The sequence below is a fragment of the Ips typographus genome, linkage group LG8 (genome assembly GCF_016097725.1).
Source record: "Ips typographus isolate SLU linkage group LG8, UJ_Ityp_2.0, whole genome shotgun sequence".
Classification (NCBI taxonomy): Eukaryota; Metazoa; Arthropoda; class Insecta; order Coleoptera; family Curculionidae; genus Ips; species Ips typographus.
Window position 1 is genome coordinate 373335 of NC_138429.1, and position 19788 is coordinate 393122.

Sequence of the window (19788 nt, forward strand, 5' to 3'; positions counted from 1 at the left end):
TATAGCTGCATTTCTTAATCTCTTCTCTAATCTGTCAAGAAAATGAGAACATTTTTGGAAGTTTTTTTTTTTACATATTATCTACGTTTTGCTATTCAGACTTTAATCAGTACATTTAATAGAAAGAGTACCTACTTCAACTTTTAATATGTAATGTTTAAATAATCAGTACTTAAGACTCTTAAGAGACACATTATCTTTGCAAGGTATATTTTGTGATAAAAGTTTCAATCTTAAGAGTTGCGAACACGTAACAGTTGCTAGTTAAGCGTTTTGAAGCCAAAATGTCGGACGGTCATCCGCAAACTAAAGAACAGTACAAATATGAACCGGTGGCGAAATCCGATGAAGCCTACGATGACGGTTCAGTAAAAATCACTGTACAAAAAGTACCTTTAGAAAAAAGCAGCAGAGCTTTCCTTTATATAGCCGCGTGTACAGGTAAAGTCTTTCATTAACACTATTTTTTTGTTAAAAAGTTACAATTTTAGGAAATTTGGCTGCATTTACATGCGGTATCACATTAGGATGGACCTCTCCAGTTATTCCAAAACTGCAAAACGCTACCTTAACTCCCTTAAATGAAGCCATAACGGAAAGTGATGCAGGTTCGATTGGTTCGCTGCTGCCTTTGGGCGCGGTACTTGGTCCTTTTATAGCAGGAGCCCTCGCTGACAGAATCGGCCGGAAACGCACCCTTTTGCTAGGCAACGTCCCCGTCATCGTAGGCCTTCTTCTCAACGTTTTCGCTAAATCTGTAATTTATCTTCTCGTGTCCCGATTTCTATGCGGCATATCCGTAGGACTGACGTTCACCGTTCTTCCAATGTACATTGGAGAAATTGCCGAAGATGACGTAAGAGGCGCCCTCGGGACCTACTTGCAACTCTTTACTGTCATTGGACTGTTATTTTCTTTTGTCGCTGGTCCGTACATGTCTGTCACCATGTTCAACGCGTTTTGCCTCGTCGTGCCCATCACTTTTTTGATCACTTTTGCCATTTTCATTCCTGAAAGTCCTTACTATTTACTACAAACCGATGAAGAGGAGGCGGCTGAACGGGCTTTGATGAAATTGAGGGACCGGACATCGTTGGAAGAGGTTCAGGACGAATTGGACACTGTTAAAAAAGCCTTAAATGAAGCTCTGGAAAACAAAAGTAGTTTCCTCGATATCTTCAAGTCTAAAGGCCTCACCATGGCATATATTCTATCTAATGGTCTGCTGATTTTTCAGCAAGTGTCCGGTATCAACGTGGTGCTATTTTTCGCTCAAAACATCTTCCAGGTAGGTGTCAATATCAATAATAAATAAGTAGGATATTTAGGTATTTTTTTTTGTATTCTTTCAGGATGCTGGAGTGAAATTGGCCCCCGAAATTTGCACCATCTTAATCGGTACCGTTCAGGTGTTTTTTACAGCGGTGACGTCCGGTATAATCGATAAACAAGGAAAACGCATCCTATTGATGATTTCCGCAATAGGAATGGCCGTCTCTCAAGGTGCTTTGGCATATTTCTTCCACTTAAAAGACGACACAGATACGGACGTGTCCGCCCTGTCATGGTTGCCAATCGGCTGTTTGATATTCTACATTATCACGTACTGTTTGGGTTTCGGACCGATTCCATGGGCCGTAATGGGTGAAATGTTCCCTGCCAATGTTAAATCGGTAGCGACTACGGTCACTTCGGCCACTTGTTGGTTTCTGTGTTTCATTTTGACCAAATACTTTACCGACATTGTGTCACTGATAGGAAAATCTGGAAGTTTTGGTTTGTTTAGCGGTTGTTGTGTGGTCGGATTCGCTTTTGTTTACCAGTTCTTGCCGGAAACAAAAGGAAAAAGTTTGCAGGAGATTCAAGATATTTTGAAGGGCAACTCTAATGTAGAAAAGTAGTTCAAAGTGTAATTAGTATCAAGATCAAATGTACTTGAAAGTGTATGAGGTAATGTGTGCTTTTTGTATTTATTCTATATGTGTATAAAGGTAGGTTGAGTGCTTGAGCAATCAACTTGCGTTGTGTGTATCTTTTAAGTGTTTTTTTTGTGACATTTATATCGCAGTAAATAAGTAGATACACACTGAAACGTAAAGTGTTTCTATAAGAATACACAAAATATACACTTTAGATAATAAATCCTGATAGTTAGTGAATAAGACAAACATCAAAAGAAATGCAATGTAAAAGGAACAAATCTTGATTAAACTGTAAACCTTTGACCTACTGATTATAACCTGTTGTGATTTTCACTACAGCTGTTGAAAGAATTGTTGTCATTAGAAATAAAATAATACAAAGAAATTCAGTAACAAATTCATTTAATTGGGTAAAAAACAACACATGCCATTCTTTCAGATCAATTATACTCGCACATGTGACCACAACCGGTAGGACACCATCTATTCGTAATTAGCCATTGTTTTATGTGACTTATATGTCCTCCATGTGAACATCCTTGACACCACACATATAATCCTGAAGGACAACAAATTTTAGTGATTTTTTAATGCACTCTAACTGTCTTATACAAGGTGTGAAAGAAGTGCGTGCAAAAAATTTTCAAGTTGTCTACAATTGAACAATATTTTTTTTTTGGGTTTGGCTTTAACATAAAAAATAATTAGGTCAGTATCTCTGGACGTTTTCGGGCATTTCCCAATTAACTGTGTCAAGAAATATTGTCTTTTCCGAAAAATGAGATGATAGAACCATACAAGGTGTCTAAAGACATTTAAAGTGACAGAACTACTTGTGCAACGAATTTCAAGTTTCACTCACTGTCTCTGAACACCCTGTAAGAATTTATTAAGCCTGAAGCGTTCTCAGATTATGTAACAGTAAATATAAAACTTTTGCTGCTAATATAACTTAATTCAAGATTAAATAGATTTTTCTTCGGACATATGAAGTTAAGAAACGTCCCGAGATATTGGCCTAAACAACAAGTGACTCTCAGCAAAAATTAAACAATATTCATTCGTAAAGTGATTGTAACTTAAATCATTTTACTTCTTAACCAAGTTTATATTTAATTAACTAATACAAACGCATTATCTTTATGATATGAAGAGTATTCTTACCTCTAACAACTTGATGACAGACACTGCACAACCCATATTCGGCCGTGTGACAACGATCACATAACCATCCCACTCTTTGCAACGGTTTAGTGCATTTACCACAATTAGTGTGCATCGTAGTGCTTTGCTGATTTAATTGGTTGACATTTGGTAACCACGACAACTTAATGACTTGATTGGAAACATTCCATAATTTATATCGGCTAAGCATTTCCACGTAGCCTAACAGCCAGTGTTCTTGCATCGTTTCACTCAAATCTGAAACAAAACACGCATATTATCCTAATTGCTATAAAATAAATGTTAACCAACCTTTTAAATATTTACGGCTATCTCCCAATACCATTAAAATACAAGCAACAGTTTGAATGTCTCCCAAAGTGGCGTAATGATTCAGAGTGTCGATAACCACACAACTGGGATCCCAAGACAATTTGATGCACGGTTTCATGTTCGTTAACATCCCCGGCAAATGATCCTCCACCTGAACGGAATGCGCTTCCTCTGAATAATTAACTGACCGATGATGTTCCGAAAAATGTTCGGGAGGCGGCGACCGATCCAGAATTTCGTGCCTGATTGAAAACGCTTCAGTGGGCAAAGTCCAGTCTGTAACATTAACGAATGCAAAATTGAATGTTGATCACGTGTTTGGTGTAGTTGGTACCAATTGGTTCTGGAGACATGTGACTCATCAGGGGTAAGCCGCACTGATAATCCGCGTAAACTGGAACTCCTTCCAATTCAACATCCAATTCATTTTCTCCAAAAACAAAATCTCCTTTAGGAACATAACCGTTACGTACATTTAAATAGTTGGGAAAAGCGTTGTCCACATGGTCTTCTGTTTCAGTTTCTTCATCTCCACCACTGAATTGAGCTGCGGGGGTGTCTCCACCTAAAGTTGTCAAATGTTATCCGTTCGATTGTCGATATAAGTGCAAAACCTTTGGATTTTTGATCTTCAAGTATCTCCGAAGAACAGGTATCTTCGTGTTTGCCTCCGGTGGTGTTCATAGAATTTTGCACAAACTCTTCGCCGTACATGGTTTTGATGAGTTTCCAGGTAGTAGCCACGTCATCTTTACCGTATTCTTCAGCGATAGCGGAATTGCGCTCGCAAAGTTCTGACACACTTCGACCATGAAGAACGTAACTTTTTGCTAATTCTAGTTGACAAAATTTAAACCTCTAAGACCATTTTGGAAACCTCTAAATGCTACTGACAACCTTTTTAAAAAGTGCCAGAAGCTTCTACAAGTGTCTTAAACCTTTCCAAACTTATTTTAAATCGTCAGAGGCCAAGGACCTCTTTAAATCCTCCAGAGACCTCTAAGTGCTACTGGCAACCTTCTAAAAAGTATGAGAAGCCTAGGCAAGTGTCTTAAACCTTCTAAGAATTGTTTTAAATTGTCAAAAACTACTACCTAGATCCATTAAATTGAGAAGGTGCCAGTGGCCCCTAAATACGACTGACAACCTTCTAAAAATTCCAGAGAGCATCTAGAATCATGTTGATATTTGTCAGAAGCGGTGTTTTAGAGTTTTCATTTGACTGTGACATTTTGCACACAACCTGTCACAGTCAAAACATAACTCAGCTTAAGTGGGACCTAGGGCGACTTTAAATACATCACTTCAACCCATAAACCTTCTAAGGGTTGTTTAAAATTGCCAGAGGCTCCTAAATACAACTGAAAATCTTCTAAAAATTACCCTCTGCAAGTGTTCTACTAACCTTCTAAGAATTAATCACCGACATACGTTTTTTGCTAGTGCTTGTGACGCAACAGACAAAAGTCAGTGAATATCAATTTGACTAGAATATCAGCCCAGACATTTATATGGGACCGTAGTTTCGTTTGTTTTTCGCACTTACTTGTAAAGATGGCCGCTTCTTGTTGTTCCACATTATTCGGATTAAAATTGTACGTTAGACTGGCCGCTTGATGAAATCCATCGATAGACTGTGTGGTGGATATCTTTCTCATTATTCCCACTGCTTTGGAGATGGAATTCTGACTGGAGCTGGCCGTGGGTGTTGGAAGCGGTACTATTTTTCTGCAGGAGAGCACTTCGCCTTTGGCGTTCAACGAGATCCCTTGGGGATTCGCTTTGCTTGCCGGTTTTTGAGCGTCATTGAAAGAATGATGATACAATGTGTTGTCCTGTAAACACATTTAACAAAAACAACTCTCTAAATCAGTGGTTTAATAAACGTTTATTATCCTAAAAAGTTTGAAAAAAGCTGAAATTGTCAGTTGAATACGCAACACGTCAAACCGAAATCATAGACACCCTTGACAATGACAGTTCTGTCGGTAATGGTGGATGTCAACTAAATAATAGTGCGTCTATTTCTCTCTGATTAATACAAATAAAGAAGGATGGAACTATACCATGAGCGTATTTGGTTGCTTATGATAAAATTGTGCATTAAAGTAAAAACAATTGAAAAATCATGCATTAATGGGACTATCGTCCATTAAATAAGGTTGTGAATACATGGTAGAGGGAAAAAAAAAATTGCTTACTCGGCCAGTGCTCAAAAACACATTGGCATCACCCCTCCAAGCCACCCCACTGGCAATATCACGGTGCTCGTTGAAAGCGGCAAAGGGAATATAAGGTCTGCGCACATCCCAAATATTTATACTGCAATCTATCACCAAAGCGCAGCTTGCAATATGATATTTATACTGAGGTCTCCACTTCACACAGCCGATCGACGCTATAGTATGTATGGTAAATTCTAAAGTAGGCTTATTAGTCAAATCCCACACCTGGAATAACCAATCAACATAATTTTTAAAATTAAATACTAAGCAGTTTATTTGAGTGTAAATTTGAATTACAACCTTAATGGTTTTGTCTCTACTGGCCGTAGCCAGCCACGTGTTTTCTGGATGCCAATCGCAAGCAAAAACGGGTCCACTATGGGCAGTAAATTGGACTTGAAACTTATCAGGACGGCGTACGTCCCAAATTTGAACGCTACCATTTTCTGACACTGCCGAAAAATTGTACAAATTGTTGGGACTGAACTGGACATCTCTCACACTCTCTGTATTACTTTAATCAAAACATACGTTATTGTTGCTTAAATCTTGTTTGTCTAGACTTTACCTATAAAATACTGAAACGGCATTTTTCACTCTAATATCAAAATAACGCATGGTGCCATCCTGAGAACCGGAAATCAGCTTGAATGGTTCAGCGTGGAAATTCACTTTATTAACAGTACGTTTGTGGTCTTGGTAGTCTTGCTCTTGCATTGCCCTGCCCATTCTGGTCAAGTTCCAAACGCAAACATGACCATTTGTGGCCGCGGTAGCCACATAATGGTCTAGAGAACACTCTAATTATTGAAAGTCAGTCAATTGTGTAATGGATTACCGTCTGTTGAACTCCAAGCAACATCATTGCATGAAAAATTCAAGTTTAGATGTTTTAAAGTTCTGAGATTGCACAACTCCTTGAATTTGTCCTCTTCAATCTGATACACTTTAAAAACTGAAGAAGAAATTTAAATTAATTGAAAATGCATGTTAAAGATTGAGATAATAGGTATATTAGAAGAGCAAAAATTAGCAAGGACGATTTCTGACCACCTTAAGACACTTTAGACTACTAAAAAGCTATCCCACTAAAAACTTTGGGTAAAAACAATCAATATTTGTGAAAAACTGTAACATTAATGTACAAACATAACAAACCATTTCTTCCACCAATTATTACTTGAGTATAGTCCCGATTTAAAGCCAATGCATTAACCGGACCCTCTTGTGTCACATAAAAAGTACCCATTCTGTTGTGCCAGGCAAAAAAAGCCCTTTGACATGGCCCTAGAACTACAAAAAATGCTGTTTAGGATCTTTAAAAAATGTAATAGTGGAGTACTACCTAGTTTTGAACACTCTCAACCAATGAATGATGCACTATTAATGATTTAAACTGATAAATAAAACTAGTAAAATGAAATTGTAATAATATTCTTTAAAAGTAACAAACGTAAACATTAAAAACGATCACCACAACACAAGCAAAAGCATCAGCATTTCGAAAAAGCATTGTCTGTCAAACCATTGTCAAACTAAAAATTATGCATTGTTGCCAAATCAACGCTCTCTCTCAAAAAAAGGTTAGAAAATCAGGGGAATAATTTTCAATAAACCACTTTTATTGTATGATTTTGTCACATTACACATTTGTCACATTCTAAAGTTTACTCTATGCATATTATTATCATCCTACTGTAAATCTAGTTACTAAACACGTATAAATAGTGATTGTAATTCGTTGAATGTATGGCAAACTTTTAAAAGCAAAGTTAAAGCATTTCCTTTTGGACCACAACAATTTCTTCCCTATAAGAATCCTTGCTGCCCCAACAACTTGCTCTGCAAGTATAAACTAAAACAGTACCAAAATCCAACCTGGTGCAATGAGGCGGGTCACATGACAACCTCAATTTTGATAATAATGTAGGCACCAATTGAAACTCAAAAACCAGATCATCGTTGCAATACTTGCACACGCCCAGTTTCTCCTCCATTGGGTATAAAAAAAGAGGGACGCCCTCTCTATGGTACCTTAAAATTTGTTCTGGATTGTTTTTAATTTTGGAAACAAAATGATGGAAGGTTTTATCGCCGTGCAACGGCCTGCTCTTTTCGTACTCCTCGCTGCCCAAATCACAATCTGAACCACCTAAAAATGAATTTTTACACTAATTAAACGTTAGTGAAAAGGATGTTTAACCTGTATTTTCTCCCTTCGATCCCAACACTAATAAAACATCCCCGTCTCTCTTTTGGTACTCATGAAGTAAGTCTTTGACGTGATCATCCATCCCAATACGCTTATAATTAGCTCCGCATTAATTTAAAACAATTAAAATCAAAGAAAATCGTCTTACTTCTTCTTCTTCAGGGTAAACAGACATAAAGTAAGGAAAAAACATAGCTCCGTTCGGAATATTGTCCATGTCAGATGCGCAACTCTGGAGTAAGGCCTCCAAGTTGGTTTGAGGAGCTGTGGGGCTTTCTGCTGTCACCACTTCGCGGTTTTCTTCATCCGCTTCGATTTCGGCAGTTGCCATTGCTGGATACAATCGGGCAACAGCTCCTATTTGTCCACAGAAAATTAAATCAAATACCTCAAAATGGCTTTATGTTTATATGTTGGTTGGCAAATATCCCTGTACTAGAAAACGAGTAAATTTATATAAACTTAGCAACGCTGTGAATATATTGATCCCATAAAAGTCCTCCAGTGTTCTCTGTCTTATACAATGTAATAGAAAAAGAAAAACCAATTGTGCCAAAAAATAACCTCAAAATTTTATCTAGGTTACTAAACCTAACCTAACTTTAATAAATCATTGAATCATGACAAAAACAACATAAATCATCAAACTATCTTCTGTAATCGATTGAAGGAATATACAACACTGATAAGTAAGATGAAGTCCACATTTTACAGCAAGACAGCACAGCAATGAGCGCCCTTACTGGCGAGTCAGTTCCTAAAACTAAAACCCTAGAAACCAACCTTCTGGACCATGTCAAGTATGAGCATTTGGTGGCTGGAACCGCGGCCGGTACCTTCGCCACACTGATTTTACATCCCCTGGACGTGATAAAAATCCGATTTGCCGTGCATGATGGAATCCATGGCACCCCAAAATACACAGGCATTTTAAATGCTTTGAAAACCATTTATAAAGTTGAAGGGTTTAAAGGGTTGTACAGAGGAGTGACGCCCAACTTGTGTGGCGCTGGCGCTTCGTGGGGATTGTATTTTTTCTTTTACAACTCTATCAAGAATTTTATACAGGGTGGAAATGTTAATGTGCCCATTGGGGCTGGTTATCATTTACTAGCTGCCTCACAAGCTGGGTTTACCACATTGTTAATTACCAACCCTCTTTGGGTTACAAAGACCAGGTGAGGTTATTTCTAATTTAGGTTGGTACAAATTTAATTTGTGTTTCTAGGATGTGTCTACAATTTGATAAGGATGATAAATGCTATAAGAGCATGTGGGATTGTTTAGGACAAATTTATAAAAGTGATGGAATTCGGGGGTTCTACAAAGGATTAGTACCTGGAATTTTTGGAGTGTCTCATGGGGCTGTGCAGTTTATGGTTTATGAGGAAATGAAAAATCAATATCAGCACTATAACAAGTTGCCAATTAGTAAAAAACTAGGTACTGTAATCTTTAAAAACCCTGAAACATGGGTTGTAAAGCTTTTCTACATTCCAGGCACTATAGAGTATTTAACCTTTTCTGCAACTTCAAAACTCTTAGCAGTTTTAGTGACCTATCCTTATCAGGTGGTTAGGGCTAGACTACAAAATCAACACTACTCATACAACAGTGCTAGCGATTGTGTTACAAAAATCATCCAATATGAAGGATGGAAAGGTTTTTATAAAGGAATGGGCACTAATTTGATCAGAGTCATCCCAGCTACTATGATCACTTTTATAGTTTATGAAAATGTTTCATATATACTGCTGAAGAACACCAGTAAAAAATCACCTCCTGAATAATAATTTTTAGTATTGTTGATTTTAGTTTTAAGATCATTTTGTTATATTATGTTGGTTAATAAAAGCATCCACTCACCTTGTGCTCCATTATTTGCATTTTCCTCATCTATAGTCAAATTTTTGAAACCTGAATCATCAAAACTGCTACTCTCCTCATCTTCAGACAATTTGTCATTACCATTAATCTTATTGCTGTCTTCTATATCTAAAATAAAGAAATTCAAAAAACAAATCTAAATACAACAACATTTAAGTACCTAGGTTGGCATTACTGTTATCATCGCCCCAATCATCAGCTTCTGAACACCAATCTGTGGAATTTAATTTGATTGTATTTGCAACATCCTCATTTGGTTTTAAACTATCTTCAGCTTTAACCTGGACACGAAGACAAACCCAACTAGAAAAGGCTTACTATAACAAGAAGTTTGGAAAAGTTGAGACCTAATTACCTCTCCGGTCTGTTCCAACATTGAGGATTGACGCAGGCGAATAAGTACAAAGTCCGGTGGTCAGGACAATGATCCAATGGAGCATAAATCTGAATGATCAGACGGCATGAGAGTTTGCATAGTTTACAAATTGCTTTTGTTCTACATGGAAAGGGAAAGTCCTATAAAAACAAAGTTGCGGTTAAATATTTAATAAATAATTAAATTTCAGTGTTTAAGAGTATTTATTGGAATTTGAAAATATACGAAGAGTAATACTGTTCAAGCGCAAAATGTTCTTATCGGGGGTGTAACTCAGTGGTAGAGTGTCCGCTTCGCATGCGGAAAGTCCTGGGTTCAAATCCCAGCTCCTCCAAGGAACTTTTTTATTTTTTTTGCATGCAAAAATGTACTTTTAATTTTATCAGCATACTTACATGCTAGATTAAAACGCATACATCAACTTTTAAGCATTTTTAAAGTAACTAATTTAAAAAATCAATAACAAACACAAAACTAACCTAAATAAAAAACTTACAGGATCTCCACCGATTTTGTTCACTTTAAAATCCACTTGTTCACTATATTTTTCGCTTATTGCCTCGTCCTGGTAACCCAGCAGCACTAAATTGTGATTTTTGGCCATTTGGAAACCGAAAAATTCGAAATTTGTAGGGAAAACCCTTTGGAGTCTTTTGTTTTCCTTGTTTTGTTTGGAGGTTAGGCAACCAACCTAGCAGTTGGGGGATCTATCCGTCATTAGTATCATATCAGGTCTGTCATTGCATTAGAGCTGTTTTAATGGTTGTTTTGGAGTAGGTTTTAAATTAGTAAATTTTATCACCTACTCTTTGCTCTGATTTGCTGTATTCTTCTGCAGTGGCAATTTACTACTTATATTTCATTGCTAATACTTTTGAACTGCTAACTTTTTACATTTAGTTTATTTCTACAAACCAAAAGTATAGGTATAAAAACACAATATTAATGTGTTAATTTAATTTTTACAACAATAGACTAAACAAACTCACAATTTTTCTTTATTTACTATGTATAAAGCTTAACTTTTGTTTGTTTTAGTATCTGGTTGAGAACTAAAAGAGTCAACAAATTTTTTAATTTCTGGATTTTCAAGCAAAACATCAACCCCCTTTTTTGCATAGGCCTTGGTGCAGTCTGGAAGTTTTACCAAAAATCTGAATGTGGCCCGCACTCCAGCATTCCAGTACTCTTTGGCCAATTGACAGGAGTTTTCAGTTTCTGGCACTTTTGGTAGCTGACAAAGGATCAGTTAGTACTACCTTATTAAAGTGTAACCATCATTAATTACCTCAATTGGTATCTGCTGTTTTACTTCCTGTATGTAAGGATTAATTGCAGTTTGTAGCTTTTTAGCAGATGCTATAGCTTCTTCACTGTCTTTCCATATTCCTTGTTCGCGCACGTAGTAAACAGCGCTAGCGGCTAGTCCGGCTTTTATGGCAAACCTGTAAGTAAAGGTTTAAAGTTGCATTGATAGGTTTTTAAAAGTACCACTTAAGCGCTAGCCCATAGTGAACTAAATGGGGTAGACCTGTAAGATTGTACATTTTGGCAAATGTGGCAAACTCTTGACTGATGATTGTCATTTTTTTTATTAATAAACTTACTTGATCATTGTGCCTACTTTAACCAGAAACAGGAAAGAAGCAAAAAATTATTATTATTTCATAATATTTTTTCAAGAGGTTATGTGTAACCAGAGTGTTACGTCACCTTCAAAGAGGTTAATTTTATAATAAATAACATGACGCTTTATTTAAGAGCCCATATTCAGTCACGTGACAAAATAACTGTTAATTGACAGTGACAATTTGGCATTGGCACTACACCCAGTCCCCACACACCGACGGACACGGACATCACACACAAAACAATTTTTTTATTTTTTTGACTAGTTTTTTCCTATTGCTGTTGTGTTAAATGTTGGGGTTATCTTAAAAATTCATTTGATAGTGATGTTCGAGCCATGGCCGGCTTCAGCCTTTCGGTCTTTGTGATTTTTTGTTTGAAAATGAGCCCGCACGGCGCACACAAATCATGGGTGGCTGCATAGGTATATCCCGAAGTCATAGTGGGGCTGTGGGCAACAGTAGCGGCCTGGTCACTAGGACTGTATCAGGTTAGTGAATTTAAAGTTAGTTGGAACTTTTAGTCCCTTTACAGTAGTGACTCTTGGCTCAAATTCACTTGAACCAAAGGTTTTCATAGAGGTTTGCTTTGTTTGCCTTTTTAGTAACCCCAATGGTTATATAAATGTTCAGACAGGTATTTGTGCTAATTTAAGTGGTGACAAATCCCAGGAATGTTTATTTACAATGCCCTAATTTGGTTGGCTACATATTGATAAGGATATTTATGACTGGGACCTCTTATCTTAATAATGTTACTTTAATCAACAAATTAACTGTGTGTATTTACTGTGAGCTAATAATTGAGAATATAAATTACCCGACAACATTATTGAGGGTATTATTACTATTATTTAACAATGCCAATGACAGTTGATAATTGCAGTGCAAATGGGAACAATTTGCTTACAGTTTATCTCTCAAGGTGTAATGCAATTCACATTACTTATAGTTTTGTATAAGTATTTTCTTGACATGAACTGATGTTGCAGCAGTAGGTTACTATGACAACCATGTATCAGTTTCTTTGTGAAGGTGCCCAGAGGGCGCTTTGTAACGTCATTGGACAGTTGATCACATTTGTTTCATTAGCAAATAATAATGACGTCAGGTAGTCTCTCCTCACATCATCAAGTCTGTCAGTTATTTAAACTGTACTAAATTTTTGGAAATTCAAAAAAATAGACCCTTCCTTTTGGACTCCTATTCATGAGTTATAAAGAAATAAATCAGCCCTTTAAAAATTAAACCTCCAGTGGTTAGTTGCCTGTAATTTTAATCAATAACTTGTTTTTGAGTTTGTAATTAACCTAGAAGTGGAATTAAAATGCCTGCAGGGTGTTTTGTTATTATTAACAGTGTTGGTTTAAAAATGTTTTTTTCTGTAGGAAATCAACACAGTAAAAATTCCCGTTTGACGCATGAGACGATCAGATGGAAATCAGACGTGCCTTTGACCGAGGGTCAATTGCGTTCCAAAAGAGACGAATTCTGGGACACCGCGCCCGCTTTCGAAGGAAAAAAAGAGATTTGGGACGCTTTAAGGTTGAATTTTATTATTGTTTTCTAATCAAACACTTTTTTGGTTTTATCATTGTTAGGGCTGCAGCAGCCGCGGCAGAACAACGAGATTATGAAATGGCGCAGGCCATCCTAGATGGCGCTGGTGTTTTAGTGCCTAACGGTTCCATCACAGACTGCTATGACCAATTAGGTCATAGGTACCGCTCTCACACTAGACGGCGTGTCAAAATAACTTACCTCACCACTTTTATTTAGGTACGAGGTTCCAATTTATTGCCTGTCGTACCCGATTAATATCGTCAAAGAAGACGGCCGTGATTCCCCCGCGATTGAAAGCGAACAGGTCGATGCTGGTACTGAAACCATCTTAAAGCTACGGTTGAGTCACAATTGTAGTGATATCAAACTCGCAGTCTACTCGAAAGACAGCATTAGCGTGTGTAAGAAAAAGTTACAGGTGAGCGTTGTTGCCAAAGTTTGGCTAAACAAAAAGCAAAACTATTTTGTCCCTATAGAGTCAAGAAGGAATTGAGGCGTCGCGGCAACGATGGTTTTTTGGCGGTAAACTTTTAGGTGATAAGTTAAACGTAGAAGAAGCCAGAATTCCTCCCGGCTACGTCGTTCAGGTGATAGTAAACATGGAGAATTTGGGCCGTTCTCCAAATTCTCACGCAAAAGCCTTATGATTGACTGCAAAATGTATAGACATTGTAAGTTCTTCAATTATACAGGAAGGCGCTCTAAATGATGTTTTGTTACAGTTTTAGCTTTAATTAAATCAAACACAATTCGACGTGGGACTGACCAATAATAATATGAAAACTGGAGGTTGTGACCATATCAAAATGAAAACCTATTGAAATACTGATATTGACTTTCAATTAATGATGAAATTAGTGTGGATGTACCTTTTTGTAATAAAATGTTATATTAGTATGAGAGGAACAAAGCAAATAAAATGCAAATTAATATGGAAAGTATTTTTATTCACAAATTGCACTGACTTGACTGTCCAATATTGCTCCATACGTTTTTGGTTGCAGTCACTAAATTAGTTATTTGTTCCCAGTTTAAATCCTCCGGAACATAAATAAAATTGTTTGATTGGTCCAAAGGTGTTTTTGTGTAATACCCATTGAGTTCTTTGTGTTTGGAACAAGTTAGAATAGCACTGACACTATAAGGGATTACACTAAGAAGCCCACCAGGTAGTTTTTTGGATAGTTCTTGGTAAAAGGCCTGCGCCTGCACGGTTTCGTTAAGCAACAGTACAGCGTTGCCTAAATTATATAATTAATAAACTGTCAACAAAGAAACATGAACTCACCTGTCAGTAAAGCCGCTAGTAGTAGTCTAACATGATGCTTTTCTAGTGGATTGTTCATTTCAATAGCCAACACTCCTTTAGGTATTTTAAACGCGGTCACTGTGAAGCTTTTCAACGTTAAAGTGGTCCCTTCAGTTTGTTGTTTTATGACCCAACGTAAATTGACGATAAAACTGTTTATCCAGCTTTCTGGTAATTGTCCACTACAACCTTTGCATAGTAGAAAAATGTAAGACATTATATACAGTTAAACTAACGAAAACTTCTTTTGGTTTGTCTGTAAAAAGTCCAACAAATAGAGGAAGATTTTTAGTTTTTCCACAGTGGCAACTTTAGACCATGCTGAGCCGGCTTTGTGGCCCACATCTATGCAACTCTTAATTGAATCACATTTAAATTCAATGGATGAGATGGTAGGTAAAGATAAAACTTTGTCTACAGTTTTTAACTTAAACTCAATTAAACCTGGAAAGTTGTTTCCTTATAATATTAATCATGTGCTGAAATTGTCTGAGTACCTTGTTTGCCTCCAAAATAACCTGTTCCACTATCCTTAAGGGGGATGAAAGCTACTGTCGGACAAAAATTGCCGTGACAGTTAAGCCACACGTTTCCAGCCTTAAAAGTTATTTGGTATGTTACAGTTAAAGCTGGGTTTATACAGCGCACAATGCAGAACTTAATGCATAACATTGCACAAGAAATCACAAGTGTTTCTTTTTGGTGTTTAGAGAGAAACTAATTAGCTCTAGATAATTTTTACCACTAAACTCTGTTTTTTCCGTAGACACTTCAACTGTTTTTATTGCTCTAAATGACCAAAAAATCACAAATACAAAATCAACAACAAACCATAATTCTTGAACAATCCAAATCCACCATTCATAAACAAAACAATAACACAATACAATGACGGACGGCGGATGTCAAATGTCAAAATATGACATCACAAAATTTTGCGCATGCGTACAGCTGTTTTCGCATATAAATTGCATAGAAAGTTAAAAATTATGAACTTTCTATGCGGTATTGTGCAAGTGTTGGGCGCTGTATAAACGACAGTAGGCATTACTGTAAAGCCAACTTTCTATGTTATGCATTAAGTATGCATTGTGCGCTGTATAAACCCAGCTTAACTAAAACCTTGAATTGTTTGAGGCATTGAAGCTGACCTTGAGTTTGATAGCAACCTCGTTCAGTAAACCGATATTTTCGGACCAGACCGACACTCCCAAACCTTGTCTACCATTGTTAGCTAAGTTTACACCTTCGTCAATTGACCTGAACGGTAGTAAAGTTAAGGCGCAGTTTACATCGGGAGATGACACCACGTTGTTAGTGTTTACTCTGGATCCTGTACTCAAGTAAAGATTAATCTCATTCACCTAAATGTGGCAATATGCTCACCAATAATCAAAGTAGGTGTGAAATCCGCGTCTGTGACTTTCTGGTAAACTTCAATCCCCAGCGATTGGGCTTTCTTGATCAACTCAGACAGTTTTAACCGAATGTTTGGATTGTTCGGAACAGAAATGTCGGCCAGTCGATCGTTGCCGATCCGAACAGACTCCAAACGAGTTTTCAGCTTGTCAACAAAGGTTTTGAACACGTTTTCCTGCACCAAAACTGTATCCAAAGCCCAAGGGAGCTGCAATTCACTTCATTACTAATCTCAGCGTTATAACGTAGTTGGATATAGAATTTCATAATTTCCAACTTATATGAACATTATACCATGCCTTGGTACCCCCAGGTTCCTTCTATGGCACTATCCACTGCCGAGTCGAGATCAGCGCTATCAAACACCAACATTGGACTTTTATACCTTGAAACTGTTTCAATTCTCTTTTTTGATTTCTGTGAATATAAATCAAAATTAGCTAACATACGGATTAATGCTTTCTTATCCCAACGAGAAACAGCAGCATTCTTGACATCAAAAACATCAATGAATAACGAAACCACACGAACAGTTTCTGCCGAGAAATACGAATCCAAGTTGCTACTGTAAGATGGCAATAGTTGCAATGACTCCTTGGGTATCCTGTAAACGTGTAGACTCAGTCCAACTGTGCAAAAACAGACCAATATACCCAATTACCCAATTTTTGCTGCCAAATTCAGGATAAAAGTTACAACAGCAGCAAATTTGGTGCCTACTTGGAGTACAACTGAATGTCCAGTAGCTAAGGCAGGTCCTAAGAATAGACCAAGCACCCATAAGGGGTGATCATCTTCAAATACTCCCACTGCTGTTTTTAGTTCTTCAAAGAGAGACATAGATTAATAAAGTTAAGAAATATCCATATTTGACATTTAAAAGTTAATCAAGAAAAAAATAAAACTAAACAACATAAAAGGAAAATAAGTAACATAACAATCCTGTAGATAATATGCAATCTTTACCTTTTTCATCTTGATCCTCTTCAACAAAGCATGCATAATAATAAAAATACTGTGCCAAATTGTGTACAGCCTGTTTAGTGTCCTTAGTTAACACACCTCTGCAGAGCAACTCAATTTGTGAAATTAAGGCTGAGTTTTTCTCCAACTCTTCTGCTAATCTATACATAAACACTGTACCTTCTATATATAAAAATTAATTATACTAACCTTAGTAGATGGGATTGTTGTGGCTTGTATGGTTTCACATTATTGAGTATGTCAACATCACTTGATTTGTCCAAAATTGTATTATCGTCAAGCCAAGCCTATTACTTAACTAATTTACACAATATTCTATCTTTGGGGTTTGATTGAATTCACTTACCTTTGCTTGGGAAGTGTCTTCAGTGTTTTCACCATAAACCATTGTTTTGAACACTTGGTGTAGTTTTTCAATTGAGGCTTCCATGTTAGTGACCGACGTGTAACATCACTAAACTCCTTAACATTGAGTGATAACAATAAATAAATAATCGGTTTATAGCTTCTTATCTATAAAAAGATTACAGTAGAACTTAATTTAAAATAAAAAGAAAAGCCATAACCTAAATACTGTCAAAATTCAAAGGCAACCCACAATACACTAATTAATAATTACTTACAGATGACTGTCAGTTGTCAGTAAGTTGTGTTGTTGTTTTGTTTAATTTAATTTAAGCTAATAATAATATTATATCAAAAATCCGTGTAAACTTATAGAATCTTTCAGTGCAGTGTGTTAATTAAATTGTTGTTTGTGCAAGATTTGGTTATTCGAGGTAAATCTACAGTTTTCATATTTTTTTTACTTTTTAGGTTAGATTTCCTGAATTATAGCAGTGTTGCCACACCTACCATAATTCACTGTTTCTTGCATACCTATACCGGATGTTGAAATGCGCACTTTGTAGCCATATAAAAACATCCGGTTTCCTTGGTTCACTCTACACTAAAAATAGCATTTTCTACTAGATAAAAGTATGTTATCAAGGCTGTACACTTCTACATCCTTAAGGTTACTACCCAAGTTTCCTACAGTAAGGACCGCCTGGGCCCCATTGAGGGCTTACTCAAACTTGACGACTAGAACGCAAAGGCCTTTATGGCACAACACCTTGAAAGTAAAATACGATACTTAATCAGCGTTTATTCGAAATTATTCTAAATTCTCTTTTTACAGGCCTTTCAAAGGGAGAGCGGCACGGTAACCTTAAGGCTATCGTCTGATTCGTCTAAAAAATCACAGAAAGCTGTAGGCTATTGGTTAGTTGCCTGTAGCGGGATGGTTTTTGTCGCTGTAGTTTTAGGTACAGCTTTTTATTTCGGTCTTCTGAAGAGCGTTTACGCTATTTTGGAAGAAATCGTTAAGAACACTAGAAACTCTTAAGGTTGCAGTTAAAAGTAGGAGTTAACAATACTCTTGTACCTCAATAAGGGTTTAAAAATACAACTTAAAATAGGATCTAGAAAAAAGTGTTTTTTTTTATTGAGCTATTAAGTGGCGTGTCATTAGGTGGGGTTACCAGACTAACCGAATCTGGGTTATCCATGGTGACATGGAAACTATTGGGTGAAAAAATGCCGCGTACGCAACAAGAATGGGAGGAAGAGTTTGCCAAATACCAGCAATATCCAGAATTTAAACTGTAGGTTTGGGAAAAAACATAAGGGATTGTGAAAAAATTATCACATTTTAGTAAAAACCCGGACATAACTTTATCTGAGTTTAAATTTATTTGGCATATGGAGTACGGACATCGACAATGGGGTCGTCTAATCGGGGCCGCATTTGCCTTGCCAGCAGTTTACTTTTGGGCCAGGGGAAAACTTACCCCCGCCATGAAAAAAAGGGTTTTAGCTTTCGGGGCTTTAATAGGCGCTCAGGTACTTACTGGATAAAATCAGATTTTTTTTACTGAAACTAGTGATTTTAAAGGGATTGATGGGCTGGTATATGGTTAAATCCGGCCTGGAGGACCGGTTCCACGGCGAAAGCGATGTACCCAGAGTGTCTCAGTACAGATTGGCTAGTCATTTAGGTTTAGCATTTGTTTTATACACTCTTTTTTTGTGGTCGGGTCTGGACCACTTAACACCGGCCGAAAGTATTAAAATTAGCAGTGTCACAGCATTGAAAGCTAGCAGAAAGTTTAGAATGTTGGCTCACACTACAAAGGGCATGGTGTTTTTAACAGCTATTTCCGGTAAATTACTGTTTCATATTGAAAGAAAGTCAGTTGCAACCAGTTTTTTTAAGGCGCCTTTGTTGCCGGTTTAGACGCCGGTCTGGTGTATAACTCATTCCCAAAGATGGCAGATAAATGGATTCCTGATGATATTCTGGCTTTCAGTCCGAAAATAGTCAATATCACTGAAAACCCGACCACGGTTCAGTTTGACCATCGTGTACTCGGTACGACCACTCTAGCCCTAATCACTGGCTTGTGGTGGTTAAGTAGAAGAAGAGTGTTGCCACGGAAAGCTTATATAGCGGCTAACGCTTTACTTTTAGCTGGTTATCTCCAGGTTAAACAATTATTATTAAAACTTTAGTGAAACTTTATTAAATTTTGTTTAGGTTGCGCTGGGCATCACAACTCTTTTGACATACGTCCCCGTTCCAGTCGCGGCAGGTCATCAAAGCGGGTCTCTGCTGCTTTTATCCACAGCAATATGGCTGACGCACGAATTGAAAAAGTTACCAAAATAAAATCAGTATTCACGTTTTTTATTGCTTTCTTTCAGTGTGGTATTGCCCAGAAAATA

The 19788-nt window shown here is 37.1% G+C and overlaps 8 protein-coding genes and 1 non-coding gene across 13 annotated transcripts; 5 read left to right on the top strand and 4 right to left on the bottom strand.

The window, feature by feature from the left end:
* Positions 1-237: 237 nt before the first annotated feature.
* On the top strand, positions 238-2307 carry LOC145732384 (facilitated trehalose transporter Tret1-2 homolog). The gene is made up of 3 exons (XM_081984598.1): positions 238-441; positions 492-1288; positions 1353-2307. The coding sequence occupies exons 1-3, from the start codon at positions 285-287 to the stop codon at positions 1899-1901; spliced, it is 1503 nt and encodes a 500-aa protein (XP_081840724.1). The 5' UTR covers positions 238-284; the 3' UTR covers positions 1902-2307.
* On the bottom strand, positions 2308-7140 carry LOC145732378 (GATOR2 complex protein WDR24-like). Of its 2 annotated transcripts, none has more exons than XM_081984582.1 (12): positions 6990-7140; positions 6803-6937; positions 6483-6599; positions 6213-6432; positions 5945-6158; positions 5621-5869; positions 4966-5254; positions 4034-4255; positions 3754-3984; positions 3399-3695; positions 3087-3344; positions 2308-2481 (listed from the first exon to the last, which is right to left on the bottom strand). In XM_081984582.1, exons 2-12 carry the CDS (start codon positions 6891-6893, stop codon positions 2363-2365), a joined length of 2307 nt encoding a protein of 768 aa, XP_081840708.1. In that variant the 5' UTR covers positions 6894-6937; positions 6990-7140; the 3' UTR covers positions 2308-2362. The 2 variants fall into 2 exon arrangements, with proteins under 2 accessions (XP_081840708.1, XP_081840710.1); XM_081984584.1 differs by having other exon boundaries at positions 6803-6931; positions 6990-7138.
* A 107-nt stretch (positions 7141-7247) lies between these two features.
* On the bottom strand, positions 7248-10838 carry LOC145732390 (uS5 assembly chaperone PDCD2L-like). Its single transcript, XM_081984610.1, has 7 exons — positions 10616-10838; positions 10099-10259; positions 9904-10046; positions 9723-9851; positions 8005-8213; positions 7848-7947; positions 7248-7796 (listed from the first exon to the last, which is right to left on the bottom strand). Exons 1-7 carry the CDS (start codon positions 10721-10723, stop codon positions 7417-7419), a joined length of 1230 nt encoding a protein of 409 aa, XP_081840736.1. The 5' UTR covers positions 10724-10838; the 3' UTR covers positions 7248-7416.
* Positions 8442-9722, top strand: LOC145732393 (solute carrier family 25 member 32-like). Its single transcript, XM_081984614.1, has 3 exons — positions 8442-9034; positions 9085-9299; positions 9357-9722. Exons 1-3 carry the CDS (start codon positions 8586-8588, stop codon positions 9644-9646), a joined length of 954 nt encoding a protein of 317 aa, XP_081840740.1. The 5' UTR covers positions 8442-8585; the 3' UTR covers positions 9647-9722.
* On the top strand, positions 10382-10453 carry TRNAA-CGC (transfer RNA alanine (anticodon CGC)). The gene has a single exon. It is a non-coding gene; the product is annotated as a tRNA-Ala (tRNA).
* Positions 10839-11061: 223 nt separating the features above from the next.
* On the bottom strand, positions 11062-11869 carry LOC145732401 (MICOS complex subunit MIC13 homolog QIL1-like). Of its 3 annotated transcripts, none has more exons than XM_081984626.1 (3): positions 11727-11869; positions 11408-11564; positions 11062-11353 (listed from the first exon to the last, which is right to left on the bottom strand). In XM_081984626.1, the coding sequence occupies exons 1-3, from the start codon at positions 11732-11734 to the stop codon at positions 11138-11140; spliced, it is 381 nt and encodes a 126-aa protein (XP_081840752.1). In that variant the 5' UTR covers positions 11735-11869; the 3' UTR covers positions 11062-11137. The 3 variants fall into 3 exon arrangements, with proteins under 3 accessions (XP_081840752.1, XP_081840750.1, XP_081840751.1); XM_081984624.1 differs by having other exon boundaries at positions 11611-11741; XM_081984625.1 differs by lacking the exon at positions 11727-11869 and adding an exon at positions 11614-11720.
* A 99-nt stretch (positions 11870-11968) lies between these two features.
* Positions 11969-14248, top strand: LOC145732396 (ubiquitin domain-containing protein 2-like). 2 transcript variants are annotated; one of them, XM_081984617.1, is made up of 6 exons: positions 11969-12238; positions 13136-13292; positions 13349-13468; positions 13527-13728; positions 13787-13981; positions 14033-14248. In XM_081984617.1, the coding sequence occupies exons 1-5, from the start codon at positions 12157-12159 to the stop codon at positions 13955-13957; spliced, it is 732 nt and encodes a 243-aa protein (XP_081840743.1). In that variant the 5' UTR covers positions 11969-12156; the 3' UTR covers positions 13958-13981; positions 14033-14248. The 2 variants fall into 2 exon arrangements, with proteins under 2 accessions (XP_081840743.1, XP_081840744.1); XM_081984618.1 differs by lacking the exon at positions 11969-12238 and adding an exon at positions 12624-12672.
* LOC145732379 (betaine aldehyde dehydrogenase-like) lies at positions 14237-17588 on the bottom strand. Its single transcript, XM_081984585.1, has 12 exons — positions 17369-17588; positions 17212-17309; positions 17005-17162; positions 16700-16862; positions 16488-16642; positions 16333-16430; positions 16006-16246; positions 15771-15952; positions 15117-15216; positions 14856-15063; positions 14599-14801; positions 14237-14551 (listed from the first exon to the last, which is right to left on the bottom strand). The coding sequence occupies exons 1-12, from the start codon at positions 17450-17452 to the stop codon at positions 14259-14261; spliced, it is 1983 nt and encodes a 660-aa protein (XP_081840711.1). The 5' UTR covers positions 17453-17588; the 3' UTR covers positions 14237-14258.
* Positions 17589-17647: 59 nt separating this feature from the next.
* Positions 17648-19748, top strand: LOC145732388 (heme A synthase COX15-like). Its single transcript, XM_081984604.1, has 8 exons — positions 17648-17801; positions 17995-18143; positions 18203-18329; positions 18536-18668; positions 18720-18906; positions 18959-19226; positions 19280-19548; positions 19601-19748. The coding sequence occupies exons 2-8, from the start codon at positions 18003-18005 to the stop codon at positions 19730-19732; spliced, it is 1257 nt and encodes a 418-aa protein (XP_081840730.1). The 5' UTR covers positions 17648-17801; positions 17995-18002; the 3' UTR covers positions 19733-19748.
* Positions 19749-19788: the final 40 nt, after the last annotated feature.